Source organism: Suncus etruscus, chromosome 4 (assembly GCF_024139225.1).
Source record: "Suncus etruscus isolate mSunEtr1 chromosome 4, mSunEtr1.pri.cur, whole genome shotgun sequence".
NCBI lineage: Eukaryota > Metazoa > Chordata > Mammalia > Eulipotyphla > Soricidae > Suncus > Suncus etruscus.
In genome coordinates, this window is record NC_064851.1 from 82006176 (window position 1) to 82024085 (window position 17910).

Below are 17910 nucleotides of genomic sequence, written 5' to 3' on the forward strand. Positions count from 1 at the left end.
AGAAAGTTATCTATATCAGAGCTATATTAAAATTTGTATATTTAAAAAGATTTTTATTCTTTCTGTATATGAATCTTTAGTGTTTTGAGATTTTGCTTTTGATGATTCTTTGGCTGTTTTGAGATTTTGCTTTTGAAACAACTGAAATGTCTGAAGAGAAAATAGGGAATTCTTTACATGTATCTACATTTTTTGCCATTTCCAGGACTATGTCTTTATTTCTAAATTACTAGCTTGGAATCAAATTTCCTTTGGGAACAAAGATCTTTTAGTAATTCTTATGAGGCAGGTAGGCCTGGAATAATTTATCTTGTTTTACTTGGGGTGAGAAGAGTTTTTGTAGTCACATCTGGTGCTGGTCAGGGGCTAATTTTAGGTCTATTTAGGCATGACCATTGTTAGTGCTTATATTTGATGTAGGAGGTAGAACTGGGGTCAGCCATGTGTAAAGTAAATGCCTTAATCCTGGCCTAACCCTCCACTTTTTTTGTTTGTTTTGTTTTTGGGGCCACACACGTTGATGCTCAGGGATTACTTCTGACTATGCACTCAGAAATCACTTCCGGCTTGGGGGACCATATGGGATGCTGGGGATGGAACTGCGGTCCGTCCTGGGTCAACCTCGTGCAAGGCAAATGCTCTACCACTGTGCTATGCTCTGGCCCCTCTATTTCTCATTTTAAGTACTTTTTTTTTAAAGAAAGAAATTGGAGTCCATAAACAGTAGTACTCTAGAGCCATTCCCAACAGTGCACAAGGGACCATGTAATGACAGGGACTAAACCAGTGCCTTCTTTGTGCAGTATATGTGCTCTACTACTATGAGCTAGCTCTCTTGTCCAAGATTTAATTTCTTAGTAGTGGGCTAAAAATAGGGAGAAAGGTACAGAGATTTCTCATTTATATAGGATATACATGTATCCTTCCCAACAGCTATACTCCATTATAGTATAGACACTTGTCACAACTCATTAACCAACACATCAAAATTATTTAAATTTCCATAGTACAAAATTTACTTTTGGTGTTGTCCATTCTATGTATTTAGACAATTTTATAATAAGTTTCCACTATTAAGGTCTCCTACAGAATATTTTCACCTTGAAAATCTTATTTTATCTATTTGTCTTCCCCCAATCTCCAGAAACCACTGATCTTCATGCTGTCTTCAGTTTTCTTTCCCAGCATATCACATGGTTGAAATCATACAGTATATGTCTGGTTGCATTTTTCTTCACTTAGTAATGTGCATTTATAGCTCCTCTATGTCCTTTTAAGATTTGATAGCTCATTTCATATTGTAGTGCTGAACAATAAATAGCCCATGTAGATATATCATAGCTTATTTGTTCATCACCTCTTCAAGGATATCTTGGTCTCTGATATATGACAAAAACAGATCTCATTTGTTTGTAGTGCTTCTCAGGTTACTTTTATGATTTTCTCTCACTTCTTTGCTTTCAAAAGTGGTGTCTTCGGGTATTAGAAATTATGTAGAAATGCTTCAAGACTGGAAAGCTGTCCCCAGGTGGCCAGTTTGAGGAATAGACATATTATTAGAGGGAGTAATATGGGGGAAAGGATGGAGAAGATGGGCACAGTGAGAGTAGTAAACTACAGGCAGAAAAGAGGGACCTGTAAACTAAGGCTAAAGAGGTAGGTATGCACCAGCATAGAGGAAGATAAAGATATCATGCTTGGGCTTTTGGACCTTATACAATAGGCACTAGGAGTATACACATGGGCTTTAAAGAGAGTAATAAACCTAGATGCTCTAACAGCAATTCTAGCATCATCATTGTAGATTCATTTAAAAGTCATTATTGAGGAAGAAAGACCAGGGAATTGCTATAATATTAGTTAGTGGTATAAAAATGAGGAAATGTGACTAGTTCTAGGGATATTATGACAATATGTAGGCAAAAGGGTAAATGAAATTGTTAAGATAAAGTGTGCAGAGTATGATGAATAACATATTACATAGTGAAAAATCAATAAGCATAATGTAAGTTATACTCAGAGTGAATAATTGCAAAAAAAATTGAGAATGTATGTTGAAAGATAGGGTGTAGGCTTGATATCGTGAAAGTCCATGGATGAAAATATAATTTTAAACAGTGAGGCAGAGACAGAGAGATATACAGGTGGTAAGGCATTTATGTTGCACACACTTGGTTCAATACCTAGAACCATAGATAAGTACTACCAGGAGTGATCCCTGAACACAGAGCCAGCAGTAAACTCTGAGCACAGATGGATGTGACTCAATTACCACCACCACCACCACCACCACCACCACCACCACCACCACCACCTTCCCCTGGCACCTTTGCAAAACAAAACCCTAATTAAGGAAGTCATTGGGCAATAAAATAGTAAGAAAGGAGTATGAGCTATTTTAGGAGGTACAGCAAAGGGAGGATCAAAACTGTTTAATTATAAATTGTGTTGAGACTATGGAGGCTGTAACCATGAATGAATCTGTGTATCGCAGAGGAGACACTACTACTCTCCATTACTTTTTTATTTTCTTTCCCCTAGCTATTTTCCAGAAGTGCAGCAATATATCATCAGCAGTCTATTCTCACATTGTCGATACAACTTAAATAAGAAATAAAATAAATAAACTAACTCTTTTGTAGGATATTCATATTCTATCAGCTAGCTGAGGGTTTACTGGTAGAATTTCATATTGGCTTTTGTACATGGAATCATTATGCTGAGTAAAATAAGTCAGAGAGAGAGAGAGAGAGAGACGCAGAATGGTCTCACTCATCTATGGGTTTTAAGAAAAATGAAAGACATTCTTGCAATAATTTTCAGAGAGAAAAGAGAAGAGGGCTGGTAGCTCCAGCCCACTTCATGAAGCTCACCACAAAGAATGGTGCGTTTAGTTAAATAAATACATTGAGAACTATCCTAACAAAGAGAATGTATGAGAGAAATAGAAAGCCTGTCTAGAGTACAGGCAGGGGCAGGGTGGGGAAGAGGGAGATTTGGGACATTGGTGGTGGGAATGTTGCACTGGTGATGAGGGGTGTCCTCTTATATGACTGAAACCCAACCACAATCACGTATGTAACCAAGGTGTTCAAATAGAATATTATAAATAAGAAAAAAAAAGAAACTCACATTTTCATCTTTATTGACAGTTTTCCCTTTTTATTTATCCCTTGGTGGTGATAGATAAGATGAGAAAATAATACTAAGTTTAATTTTATTTATTGAATGGTTTGGTACACCTACTGGAATTCCTAATTTTGAACTAAGGAATTAACCTTAGCTCAGCTTAGGGGGACCATCTAGGATACTGAAAATTGAACCCAGGTTGGCTGCATGCATGACAAGAGCCCAATCCACTGTTCTAATGCTCTGGCACTGAAAAGTATTTAGAAACATGGGTAAAATCTAAAATGCTATTGTATTTCCTTTTAAAGTACATCTTTATTTTCCTATTAAATAGAGCCTCTTGTCAGTGTACTCCAAGTAAAGCCTTGGCCTAATATTCATTTTCACAGGTATGAAGTGGTATCTCATTGCTGCTTTATTTTTATCTACTTTCCTAAGAATGAGATTATGAACAACATTTCCTATGCCTGTTGGCCCTTTGCATACTTTTCTGAACACGAACCTATTTAAGGCTTCTAATTTTATTTATATAATGCCCCTGTTGAAAGAACATATTGCCTGTGTTCCTGTATTTTAAAGTTTATGTCTTACATTGAAATTTGCCCATTTTGCATTTCTATGTATAGAAAGTGAGTGGTCTAGTGGCATTCTTTTTTGCACGTAATTGTCCATTAATTCTATTTATTGAAGACTTTCTTTGCTTTGCTGTAAGTTGTTGACTCCTTTGTCATAAATTAGTGGTGCATAGCGTATTGATAATTTTACTTTTTTTCATATTGATAACTTTAAATGTAGGCTTTTTTGAGTTGGAGATTTAGCACTCTGCTTTTTCCAACTGCATGGTTTCTATCCAACAAAAACAGAGTAAATTATATAACTTCTTGCCAAAAACAATGCTAGGTGCCAATAGTTCAGAAAGAGCTAAATCACCAATATACTGAAGTTGGGTAGCTGTCTCAGTAGAGAAGAGGTGCTTACACAAGCAATTTCAGAACAAAGACTTGTAAAAGAAAGGTGGGTAAAAGGTGAAAATAGTAAGTCTCTTGGATAAGGTGATAGCTAAATAGTTCTGGAAAATAGGTGAAGTAAGCGGATTCAGGTGAATTAAAGGTAGGAGAAACAGCATCCGTTACTTAGGAAAGCCCAAGTAGTACAAGGAGTCCACTTATGGAGTTCAGTTGGTGAGGGATGAAAAAAGGAGAAAGAAGTGATGCTTTTTATTTGCATTTTTATGTCAATTCCGTTGAACACCTTCTTGTTTTTTAAATACCATTGCTATGTCTTCAGGGGAAATGTCACATTAGGTCCTTTGCTTTTGTCGATTTTTAAATTGGGATGTTGTTCTTCCCTTACGCCTTTATTACTATTGAATTGTATGACTTCTCCTCTTAAACATTTTTTGACTATCAATTCCTTTGTTGACATATAGCTTGTAATTTTTTTCTCATTTCCTAGGCTGCCTCTTCATTTTGTTGTTTTCATTTGCTGTGCAGAAGTGTTTTAGTTTAATGCAATTCCACTAATTTTTGTTTAGTATTATTGTTAAAGCATTATTCTGGATGCTAAATTGAAAAAAAACAAAGAGAAAAAGGAGATGCAAGGAGAACCTTTAGGACACTATTATAATCATCCAAAGAAAATAAGAGTGACTAGAATCTCTATGGTAACAGTGAGGCAGGATGTTTAGAATGTTTGTTTCTTTCTCTTTTGGGGGGGATGGGGCTCTCAAGCCGTGCTCACGTGGTACAGAGCTCCTTGCAGTTCTTAGCCAATCACTTTGGGGGTTCAAAGCAAGGCCCCAAGACATGGTACTTTTCAGGCACTACAGGGCTGGAGATTAACTGAGGCACCCCAGTGGTGCTGCGGGAGGGCTCCAGAGCTACACCCTGTGCTTGGGACCATGTGGTACCATGGGTCCAGCCAGGGTGAGCCATATTCAAGGGAAACACCTTAACTCTTATCTCTCCAGCTTCCTACAATGAATATAGTTTAAATAAATTGGTAAATTTCAAACAACAGAATTCACAGGTGAGACTAGATATAAAATATGAGTCAATGACACGGACTCCTGATGGGACAGCGAGTTGGAGAGGATAAAGTCCAGGTCCAGGAGATCGTTGAACTCCTCCTCTCTCCTCGGGAGGAGCTCCGGGTTGCTGCTGCGCCCAGGGCGCTGCTGCTCTCCAGATCGGCGCTGACCACGGTGGTGGCCGCCAGGTCGTAGGCACGACCGGGAAGCACCGGGGGAAGCCGCTTCATGTGCGAGAGCTCCTCTCGCCAGCGGTTGTTCGGAGCACCTGCTGGACGCAGCGTCTTCTCCCTTCCCTCCTCCGCCTCCTCTTCGTCCCCGCCGTCGAGCAGCGGGCCGGCCAGGGCGCCGCCCACCTGCAGCTTCAGCTACCCGATCCGGGCCGGGGGCGACCCTTCGGTCGTGGCCCCGGGTTCCACCACCGGCCCCGGCGGCGGCGGCAGTGGTGGTGGTGGAGGTGGAGACGGAGGTGGCCTCCTCGACAGCCGCGAGTCTGCGCCTCCACCCGCCCTGTCAACCTGGCCGACATCAACGACGTGAGCCCGTCGCGCGGCTTCGTGGCCGAGCTGCTGCGGCCCGACGTGGACCCCGTGTACATCCCGCCGCGGCAGCAGCCACCGCCAGGCAGCGGCCTGATGGGCAAGTTCGTGCTCAAGTCCTCGCTGAGCGCTCCCGGCGGCGAGGACGGCAGCCAGTCGGTCATCAGTATCGGCAAAGGCAGCCCCGACGGCAGCCACCCGGCGGTGGTCACGCCCTACAGCGGCGGGCCCCAAGATCAAGCAGGAGGCCGTGTCCCTCCCTGAGCAATGGCCACAGGCCGTCCGCACACGACTTCTCCCTGGAGCAGCAGCTCCCCAGCAGGACTACCCCGACCCTGGGTGCTGAGGAACTGCTGAGCGCCAGGGACTGTCACCCTGCTCTGTCGCTACCCCCTGGCTTCCACCCCACGCCGGGCCCAACTACCCGGCCTTCCTGACCGACCAGGTACAGAACCAGGCGACTGCGCTCCATTGCCAAGAGCTCATGCCACCCGGCTCCTGCCTGGCGGAAGAGCCCAAGCCAAAGAGGGGGAGAAGGTCGTGGCCCCAGAAAAGGACTGCCACTCACTCTTGTGATTATGCGGGCTGCGGCAAAACCTACACGAAGGGCTCTCATCTCAAAGCACACCTGCGAACCCACACAGGTGAGAAACCTTACCACTGTGACTGGAACAGCTGTGGGTGGAAATTTGCCCACTCAGATAAACTGACCAGGCACTACCGCAAGCACCGGGCATTCTCCAGGTCAGACCACCTTGCTTTACACATGAAGAGGCACTTTTAAGTCCCAAACAGTGGCTATGTATGACCCACACTGCCAGAAGAGAATTCAGTATTTTTTAACCTTTTACACTGTTGTCCAGAAGAGGGAGGTACGCCCAGCTGGACAGCACTACAATCATGGTCAAGTTCCCAACAGGCCACTCATGAACGATGGATAATCAGGAAACAATGAAGAAACCAAAAGACAATCAAAGAACAGACGGGTCTGTGACTGGATCTTCTTATCATTCCAGTTTTTAAAACTCCAACTTGAATATTCCTGGACTTACAAGATGCCGCCAAAGGGGTTAACTGGAATTTGTGGATATCAGGGTAAAAATTAGATCTGTGCGTTGGGGGAGGGAAAACCAAAATCCCCTTGAATTATGTTCCCATGCAATATAAGTATAAAGATCAACTTGTATTTTCTCTGCCTTTGCCTTCTAAAAGCCATTATATTAGAAGAAGAAATTCAGGTACAGAAAAATAAATAGCCTAAATAAATAGCCTAAAGATGGTGCTTGGTGAGTCTTGGTTCTAAAGGTACCAAACACAGAAGCCAAAGTCCTCAAACTGCTGCATACTTTGAGAAGGAAAATCTATTTTTGTCTTTCGATCTATCTGTATGACCTAAGTCAGGTAAATACACCTGGTTTATTTCTTTACCAATTTTATGCAGACAATCTGTTATGCACTGTGGTTTCAGATGTGCAATAGTTTGTACAATGGTTTATTCCCAAGTATGCCTTAAGCAGAACAAATGTTGTTTTTTCTATATAGTTCCTTGCCTTAATAAATATATAATATAAATTTAAGCAAACTTCTATTTTGTATATTTGTAAAACACAAAGCAAAATGAACATTTTGTGGTGTTTGTATTTTGCATACTCAAGGTGAGAATTAAATTTTAAATAAACCTATAATATTCTAAAAAAATATGAGTCAAACATGACCTGACTGAAAGATTGTGGGAAAATAAAGTTGGCATTTGCTCAAGTAGAGACTTTATAGAAAGTATATGGGGATATGGGGAGTTTGTTTCTGGTTGTGTTAAATGTACTATGGCTCTCCAACACCAAAGTGGAGATCTGTTTAGTGGAGTCTGAGTTCAATAAGAGGTGTGGATGGTAGTTATAAGACATAGTGAAGGAAGATACTTGAGCAGTTGAAAGAGGGGGCTGGAGTCATAGTCTAGCAGTACATACATTTGCCTTGTATGTGGCTGAACTGGGTTCAATCCCTGGTATCCCATATGGTCCCTGCAGTCCTCCAGGAGTAATTCCCTAGTGCAGAGATAGGAGTTAGCCCTGAGCATCACCAGGTGTGGTCCCTAGCAAACTATCAAGAAAAAGGAAAAAAAAAAATAAGGCAAGGAAAAAAAAAAAGAACAAGGATCTTGAGAAGGAGCCATTAACAAAAAGATAAAGTAAGAGGGGCCAGTGAGGTGACGCTAGAGGTAAGGTGTCTGCCTTGCAAACGCTAGCCAAGGAAGGACCTCGGTTCGATCCCCCCGTGTCCCATATGGTCCCCCCAAGCCAGGGGCGATTTCTGAGTGCTTAGCCAGGAGTAACCCCTGAGCATCAAATGGATGTGGCCCAAAGAACCAAAAAAAAGAAAAGATAAAGTAAAAGGAGTTAAGTCTCAGTTGATAAGTAAAGAGAAGTTTAAGAAGAATGGATATATCAAAAGCTGCTGGATAGTATTCCTATTGTCACATCCTCCCACACTGTCTTACCAATTAAGAGTTTTGTTTCTATAAAATTATACATGGGTATGAGAAACTGTTTCTTTTTTATCAGATGATGTTCTGCAGTGGGGCCCAGAGCCCTGGGCAGTTGCACACGGCACCTGAAGGCAGGCCTGCAGAAGCCCTGGAAGTACATCCTCGGAAACAGTTTTGCCATTGGCCCTGTACATGCCCTCGTCAGAGGCCCTATTGTGTTCCTGGAGTGAGCTTGGTGAGGGACGGCTGTGGGTGCTGTAAGATGTGTGCCAAGCAACCTGGGGACTTCTGCAATGAAGCTGATGTCTGTGATCCACACAAAGGGCTGTACTGTGATTATTCTGCAGACCAGCCTCGGTATGAGACAGGCATATGTGCATGTAAGTGCCTTCAGGGCCTGGTGGGAAAGGCTGAGACAGTACAGGAGGATTCCCCCCACCCAATTGATAATTTGGGATTATCACCTTATTTGGGCTTAATATGAAGCAAATGTAGTATTTATACACCAGTGGGACGAACCCTATCAGATTGGACCACATGCGAAGTGAGCAGTTTGCTTATAAATGCCTGAAAACCTCTGGTACAATTTTATTGCCTTGAAATCATCTTGTCATTCTTTTCCTGTAATAATCTTTAATGATAGAAATAAGAGAAAATGTGTACAGTATGACTTCTTAAAGTGTCATAATAAAATGACACCTTTTTAACAATGCTGTTAGACGGAGTCTGAATTCATCCTTTTCTGTAACTAAAAGATAAAAATCTTGCCTAAAATGTAAGAATGTATACCTAGCAGTACTAAAGCAGATTCCTTAAAAATGAAGGCTGAACTCCACGTGTCTATTTGCCCCTCAGCTTTATGGATATCAGAATTAGAGATGTACTAAAATCTAATAAATTTCCAAAACCTAAAAAATTCAGGATGATAATCTATTTAAAATAAGAAGTTAAAGGGAAGTTTAATAAAAAGTTTAAGGGAAGAGAAACACTCATGTCAGTTGGACTGTTTAATGTAGGAAAGTCTAAGAGGAAGGCAAGTTATTGGTAGTTTGGTCTGAACATGGAATGAGAACACTTCTTTGGAGCTGGGCTTACTGTGGACCAAATCTTGACTACATTCAGTAACATGTATTTTGTGATGCTTTAAATATCAGAGTCCAGGAGCCAAAGTAATAGCACAGTAAGTAGGGCATTTGCCTTGTGTGGCAGACACAGGTTCAATCTCCAGCATTTCATATGGTCTCCCGAGCCTATCAGAAGTGATTTCTGAGCACAGAGCCATGAGTCAGACAGGGTGTGCCCACCCCCTAAAAAAAAGTCAGAGCCCAGTGGCTATGCCATCAAATAGTCTGCAATGACTAAATAGTCACTGTTTGATCCTTTATATATCCTTGGGCCTGGAATGATAGTACAGTGAGTAGGGTGCTTGCCTTGCACATGACAAACCTGGGTTCTATCCCTGGCAAGCAGTGGCACCCCCTAAGTCTACCAGAAATGATCTCTGAATGCAGAGCCAGGAATAAAACCTGAATACCACAGGGTGTGACCCTAGCCTAACAGACTCAGGGTTTCAGTCTAGACAGCAAGAAAAATTAAAAAGAAAGGAAGGATATTTTCTCATATGGAGGACATCCATGAAAACATGATTATCAACAGTCACTACTCCTATCTTCGATTCAGTCATTTTCTCACACTCATACTCATTGTGATTTGTTTAGTATATGTGCTGCCGAAGCGAGCACGCATTATGATTTGTTTAAATGAACTTTAGAATAGAGCTTTTGTGTGAACTTAATTCTAGAAGTGACCACTGGGAGTTGATAGCCTACAATAGAAAAGAAATGTGTCATTTTCCCTGCTTACAGATGTTCATGAAAGAGATTCCAGATGGGGCCTAAGCTAGAGAAGTGTGCTTTAGAAAGGAGAAAGCTATTTCTTCTAGAAGGCTCATAGAGGGAAGGCTTATCTTTCCTGCTACAGCTTCTTTGACAGTTTTGCTTTCTTTTTACAGACCTCATTGCTGTGGGATGTGAGTTCAACAAGGTACATTATCATAATGGCCAAGTGTTTCAGCCCAATCCCCTGTTCAGTTGCCTCTGTGTGAGTGGGGCCATTGGCTGCACACCCCTGTTCATCCCCAAGCTAACTGGTCGTCACTGCTCTGGGGTCAAAGGTGGAAAGAAGTCTGAATCATCAAAATGTGACTTGGAATCATTACAACAGCAGCGTTCAGCAAGCTACAAAACAATGCCAGGTGCACATAAATTGAACAGTTTTTATGAATAATTTTTTCTTGTTTGTCTTCAGCTTACTCTGGCTTGTATTGGTGTTACTTTTATGGTTTTCAGGTACAAAGTTACTGCCCCTTCAGCACCATTAGAGTCCTTTCATTGTTTCCTTTCTCATCTCATGAGCACTAATTGGTGCTTACTTAGTAATGACTTGATTGGACAATTCCTGCTTACTCAGTCTTTGCCTAGGCAGGTACATTTTTTTGAAAGAAAATGTTTCAGACTATTTTCCATAAAATATCCCATTCTTTAAAACTGTATAAGATCAGAAAACCCTCTTAAGATATTTTCTTAAGATACTACTTACTCCCAAACTCATTCCAGAAAAAATTGAACTAACATTTTTAACATACACCCTAGACAAAAAAATTTATTGGGGCCGGAGAGATAGCATGGAGCTAAGGTGTTTGCTTTTCATGCAGAATGTCAGTGATTCGGATCCCGGATCCCATATGGTCCCCTGAGCCTGCCAGGAGTGATTTCTGAGCATAAAGCCAGGAGTAACCCCTGAGCACTGCCGGGTGTGACCCAACCCACCAAAATAAATTTTAATTTTCCAGTTCTAAGGATTTTATTATTATTTAATGAAATTATCATCTTGTTGTTATTTGTTTTTGCTTTTTGAGGCACACCTGGAGTGTTCAGAGTTTATTCTAGGTTCTGCACTCAGGAATCACTCTTGGTGGTGCTTGGGGAATAAAACATGCTGCTGGGGATCAAACTTGGGTTAGTTTTGTATAAGGCAAGTACTCCATCCACAGTATTATCTCTCCAATCTAGTTCCAAATATTTTAAAGGCACTGTTTTATATAAAACAAGCAGAAAGGAAACACTACTGATAAAAAAAAATTAGTTAAGGACATATTTTGAATTTGAAAACACTATTAAAATAGAAAACACAAGTTTTAAATTTGTTATAGGGGAAAAATGTTTTCTCTCAAATTAAAGCACATACATGTCCAGGCATTTTAAAGTAGGTTACACAGGTATGCATGTTACAGAAGCATGTAACTTCTATTGATAATAAAAGTTTCTATAATAATAAGTTTATCTTGAGCAGTCAACCATTATAATTAGCTTTAATATTATTTATAAATCTGGTTTTGGTCTGTTCTAAGCATCTTATTTAAATGCAAGGATATTTGGAGGAATGTTTTACAAACATTAGCAAGTGAATCAGGGGAGGAAAGGGAACTCAAAACGGTACTATTGATATGTGGTTCCTAATCACATCTGTGTTTTCATTCAGAAGTCAAGAATGACTTTTTAAATATAACTTAGGGATTAGTAAATAAAAGGTGTCATAGAAACATTTATCTATGCTAAAGTTTGGAGTTTACTTATGTGGTATTGGTATTTAATAAAAGCAACTATCCTCAGAGGAATCAGTTTTAGAGATGTAGAAACTAGGTTGCCAGGGAGATAGTTCAAAAGGGTGCTTGCTTTGCAAGTGGGAGACCCTAAATTAAATTTCTGGTCTTGGTCGTAGTGCCTGTGACTTCAACCCAAGCATCATTGGGAAGGCCTCTAAAATTTTTGTGTTAGAGGGTTGGGGAGATAGTACACTGGGCAGGTGTGACCTGGGTTCAAAATCCAGCACACTATATGGTCTCCTGAGCACAGCCACGTGTGATTCCTTTGTGCAGAGCCATGAGTAAGCCCTGAGCATAGCTGAATGTGGCCCCAAAACTAAAATAAACATTTTTTAAATTTATTTTATTGTCATGCAGAAACTATGAAAGAAGCATCCTCAGGAACTTTGATTATGTATGTAAATTTGAAAAAATTGTGACAAATTGTGATCATTTTGCATCTATTGCATCTATTCAATTAATAGTAAAACACTAATATTCTATAGCTTTTGAAATTATAAGTCAACTTATTTGTTTTTCAAAGTGTCCAGAACATTGGTTTTTCTATACTAAATCTGATTGGCTTGATATAAGGCTCCTAGATTCAAGCATCAAACTCTGGGTAGTTTGAATAAGTTTCCCGTAAGTGAACACCTTGGTATTGAGTTCAATTTGGTTTCATTAGTGGAAGTTTATCAGTTTTAAGAGGACACCCAGCTATCAACCCAAAACAAAGATGTTCTCCTATCTTCCTCTTTCCTTAAAATCTCTCCTTTTGATATGTAAAAGCTCACCTGGATTACTTGACCTTCCCCATCTTGGGTGGATGGGTATTGGTTTAATAAAGAAAGAGACCAAGGCAAAAAGTCATGGATTTCATGGATCTCTTAGAGTCAGAGAAGCCTGAGACAAGAATAAAAAAGGAGCAGTCTACCAAATAATATTTGGGACAGTGTTTTGCTTTAACCAATATGTACCTAGATAATTTTCATAGGAAGTCACTCTACCCGAATTTTTCTTTTATGATTTTCTATGAAATTACAGTTATAGTCCCAAATATGAGTGTGATGTAAAAAATTAGGGGCAAGGACAAACACACTTTAAACTACATTTATGATAGTAATTGGTACATCGAGTTAATTCCAGATCGTCTTTGGTTTGAATTTAGCTTTGCTTGGTTATTATAAAGCATGATGCACCATGCTTTTCCCAATGCTCACTAAATACTAAATCTTTAAAAATCTCTTCCTGTTTTCCTTCTTTTTCCTGAAAGTTAAACAAATTCCTCAACTGCAGCTCTTGGCTTACCTTGTAGGATTACTGGTAATGTGATAATATAACCTACCTTTATTTATTACAGATGCGTGCCTGGCTTTTAACCTGCCTCCTGCATTGAGGCTTTAAACTGTTGTCTACCTTCCAGGTATTTTCATGTTTCTGCTTCCTCTTTTTAGTTCTATGGGCAATTGCAAGATCCTATCGTAATAACCAGGAAGGTAGTATCCAATATTTTATTGAGGGATAAAACCAAAGTTGATTGATAATAGCATTTTTAGGCTAAGCTTTTAAAAATTAGATGAACATTTTAAAGTATCGTGGCCAGAATTTTGTTATATTCTACAACAAACTCAAATCACCTTATTCCTAAAAATATCTATTTTAGTATTCATGTTAAGAAAATGCCTTGAAACACTGGACTAATAACATAGTTTGCTTAAAATAAATAAAAAACCTGATTCATATATGATCAGGATAAATTCCTAATAAATTTACAGCGATAGAAGAACTGTTAGGTCTTCTCTATATATTCATGTTGCACCTTGAACTGTTTGTATTAAGCAATAATCAGAATCTCACGCTTCCATCCACAGATTCATTCATTCATCCTTCGTGTCTTGGAAGTGATTTGAAATGGCTAGCCAATGAAGGAAATATGAAGGAACAGGAAATATTTATAATTAAAGAGAGTAATCTAGATTGTGTCTTTGTCATAACTTAGTAAATGATTACTTAGCATAGGTCACTGTAGAATAGGCTTAAACTTTTTCTACTACTAACCCCTTTTTGCTCAAGAAATGCAATACAATTGAGTGTTGCTAGAAACATCTCCACATATATCCAAACCACAATCATACATCCAAAGCACAATAAATGCCACAGATTCATAAAGAGGTTGACTTTGAATTAATTCGAGGTTGCTTTGTAGTCAAACCCTTTATTGATGCCACAATTTTTCATGACCCCCACATTCTGTTATGTGACTCTATATGGAGTTGTGACCCACAATTTAAGAAGCTAGAATGTAGAGAATTCCTAAAAGATCAGTAGGTCTAATATACATTTTTAACATATCATGAAATCAAATATTAAGACCATACTATTCTGATAAGTATGTTGACTCTCCTAATATTTCAGTGTCTATTGGAAATACCATCAGTCACAGGTTAGAGTAAGAGAAAGGGAAGATATTCATAAAAGCATAACTTTAAGACTTCAGAGAGACTATACAGGGATATGTCATGGCCAACCTCATTTGAATCTCTGAGGACCATTTGAATCCCTAAAAACAGATCAGAATTAAGATTTGAGTCAAGTGTGGTCCAAAACACCCTGCCCCTCAAAATAATTAAAAAATTTAGTACTCATGAGATAAATAATAAGATCAAATGAGTAAATTAACTGTTCTTCACAAAGTAGTTTTAGTTTTAAGAAATTGGATTTCAATCCAAATTTTGATTCAAATCTTTAATCAATATTCCAATACTTGACTGGAGATAATTTAGGGAGTGAAAATAAGAAAGAATAATGAATTAGATCATTAACTTATTTTATTACATTGCAAAAAAGGGACAGATCTATTAACTAAAAATTTATTGGGGCTGGAGTGATGGTAGAGCAGATAGGGCACTTTCCTTGCACTTGCCTGACCCAGTTTCAATCCCAGTATCCTATATGGCCCTTGAACCTGCCAAAGTCATCCTTGAGTACGAAGCCAGGAGTAACCTCTGTAAAGTGTTGGGTCAAAAAACAAAATCAAAATGATCTATTATCTATCTGCATGAGTACATATTTATGTACTCATAAATATGTACTCATATATTTACAATTTTATGTTGCTCCCCATTTTAGCTTACAGGAATCTCCCACTTATTTGGAAAAGAAAATGTCTTGTGCAAGCAACAAAGTGGACTCCTTGCTCTAGAACTTGTGGGATGGGAATATCTAACAGGGTCACAAATGAAAATAGCAACTGTGAAATGAGAAGAGAGAAAAGATTGTGTTATATACAACCTTGTGACAGCAACTTATTAAAGACAGTAAAGGTAAGGTTAATTATCTATTATTCAACATTAAGGACCTGTGTGTATGTGTTCATGTGTGTGTGTGTGTGCGTGTGTATACATATGAACACACTATGAAGTGACAGATCATGGATTTTAAGGTTTGATTTTTACAGAAATAAACTGAACTTTCAAATTATTCCTTTTTGTTGTTGTTTTGGGCTACACTGGCAGCTCTAATGGGTTACTCCTGGCAGGCTTGAGGGACCATATAGGATGATGGGAATTAAACCCAGGTTAGCTGTGTGCAAGGCAAACATCCTATCCTGCTTGTATGACAAACACCTTACTATACTTTGCTCCGGCTACAACAAATTATGACTTTAACTCTACCACTTCAGAGGAAATCAGATATTGATGCATGGGAAGATTTTGAAGTAGAACCCATAGTATGAGTTTTTTTTCTAATTAATTTTATTTTAGTCATTGTGTTTTGAAATTTTACAATACTGCCAATGGTAGGTTTCAAGCATACAACCTTACTACACCCCTTCCTCCTATACCTATACACCAATGTCTCCAAATCCCTACTCACCAGACCCTAATGCCTTAATCTTCCCTCTTACCCCACTCCATGTCTCTCTATCATGCTAAACTTTATTCTGTAGTTAGGTTCTGGTACTTTTAGTCTTCTATTTTATTATTTATTTATTTATTTTGGTTTTTGGGCCACACCTGGTGGTGCTCAGGGTTACTCCTGGCTGTCTGCTCAGAAATAGCTCCTGGCAGGCACGGGGGACCATATGGGACACCGGGATTCGAACCAACCACCTTTGGTCCTAGATCGGCTGCTTGCAAGGCAAACACCACTGTACTATCTCTCCGGGCCCTATTTTTTTTTTTTTAAATACGGTAAATCACAATTTCTTTATTCAATCATCTGTTCCTAGACACTTGAATTGCTTCCCAATTTTGGTGTGTGCATAATGCTGCAATTAACATGAAAGTACAAGTCTTTTCTCAAGAGTTTTTGTGCCCTTGGAAGAAATGCCCAGAAGTAGGTTGCTGGATTATATGGAAGTTTAGTTCTGATTTTTAAGAAGTGTCTAATATTTTCCCCAAAAGATCAAACCAGCAGTGGATGAAGGTTCCTTAATTCCCATATCCACAATAGAAGCAGTTGTCAACATTCTTTTTGATCGGTGCAGACATACTGACATGAATTGTTGTTTTTACTTGTATTACCCTGATAATCAGTGATGCAGAACAATTTTTCCATATGGCCATCTATATGCCTTTTAAAATTTTTATTTTAGAGTTGTATTTAAACTATTGTGATTAAAATATTATACGTAGTTGGATTTTAGACATACAATATTTCAGGACAAATCTCTCACCAGTGTCAACCTCCTTCCACCAGTGTTCCCAGAGTCCATCCATGCCACCCCCCTCCCTCAACATGCCATAATAACAGGCACCTTCTTAAGTTTGATTGTTGATTTTGCCTTGAATATTTATTTCAGTTCTTTTTTTTTTTTTTGGTTTTTGGGTCACACCGGCAGCTCTCAAGGTCACTCCTGGCTCCAGGCTCAGAAATTGCTCCTGGCAGGCTTGGGGGACCATATGGGACGCCAGGATTCAAACCAGTGTCCTTCTGCATGCAAGGCAAATGCCTTACCTCCATGCTGTCTCTCTGGCCCCATTTCAGTTCCTTAACACTACCAATGCACCTGAGATCTGTTGGCCCTGTCCTCACTGTTTTTCTGTTTCATTGTTTCTTCTTCTCCACAGTATGAGTTTTTTTAAAGTAGATTCTTGTTAGATTCTAATATCATTTAAAGAATTAATGTTGGGGCCGGAGAGATAGCATGGAGGTAAGGCGTTTGTCTTTCATGCAGAAGGTCATTGGTTCAAATCCCGGCATCCCATATGGTCCCCCGTACCTGCCAGGAGCAATTTCTGAGCATGGAGCCAGGAGTAACCCCTGAGCACTGCCGGGTGTGACCCAAAAACCATAAAAAAAACAAAAACAAAAACAAAAACAAAAAAAAACTTAGTTTGGGGAGTTAGACCATGTAGCATGACTCTGGTTGGAGGGAAATCTCAGTATTAAGATGATTTGGGGGCTAATACCCAGTTGTGCTGAGGTGTTCCTGGCGATGCTTAGGGAATCATGTGATGCTGATGATCAAACCTGGACCTCTATCTTGCAAAATATATTCTTAGCCCCACAAAGCTTTTTCTCTGACTTCTTGGGGGAATTCACAAATAGTGCTATAAATCACATGCCTCAAATAAAATTTGAAAAAAAAAAAAGGAAGTGTGTCATAACTCACTAACAATAACTATCAATACCCAGAAATAATTTTAATTCTAAAATATATGATAGTTATCACTTTTCTAAGCTAATATAATCAAATTCAAAGAATGACTTACTGTTGTATATCTTTTTAGATCCCCAAAGGAAAAACATGCCAACCTACTTTCCAACTCATCAAAGCTGAAAAATTTGCCTTCTCTGGATGCTTAAGTACTCAGAGTTACAAACCCACTTTCTGTGGAATATGCTTGGATAAGAGATGCTGTGCTCCTAATAAGTCTACAATGATTACCATTCAATTCGATTGCCCAAATGAGAGGTCATTTAAATGGAAGATGCTGTGGATTATATCTTGTGTATGTCAGAGAAACTGTAAAGATCCAGGAGATACATTTTCTGAGCTCCAGATTCTATAAAAATGTGTATGGTGGAAGTTGAGGTTACTTAATAAAACAGTTACATAAAAGACAAGAATACCTAGGTA

General features: G+C 39.3%; 1 protein-coding gene and 1 pseudogene across 1 annotated transcript; both read left to right on the forward strand.

Annotated features, from left to right (window-relative positions):
• Positions 1 to 5386: 5386 nt before the first annotated feature.
• Positions 5387 to 6481, forward strand: LOC126007124 (Krueppel-like factor 4; annotated as a pseudogene).
• A 1780-nt stretch (positions 6482 to 8261) lies between these two features.
• On the forward strand, positions 8262 to 17842 carry CCN6 (cellular communication network factor 6). The gene is made up of 4 exons (XM_049772609.1): positions 8262 to 8562; positions 10194 to 10436; positions 14955 to 15148; positions 17561 to 17842. Exons 1-4 carry the CDS (start codon positions 8262 to 8264, stop codon positions 17840 to 17842), a joined length of 1020 nt encoding a protein of 339 aa, XP_049628566.1.
• Positions 17843 to 17910: the final 68 nt, after the last annotated feature.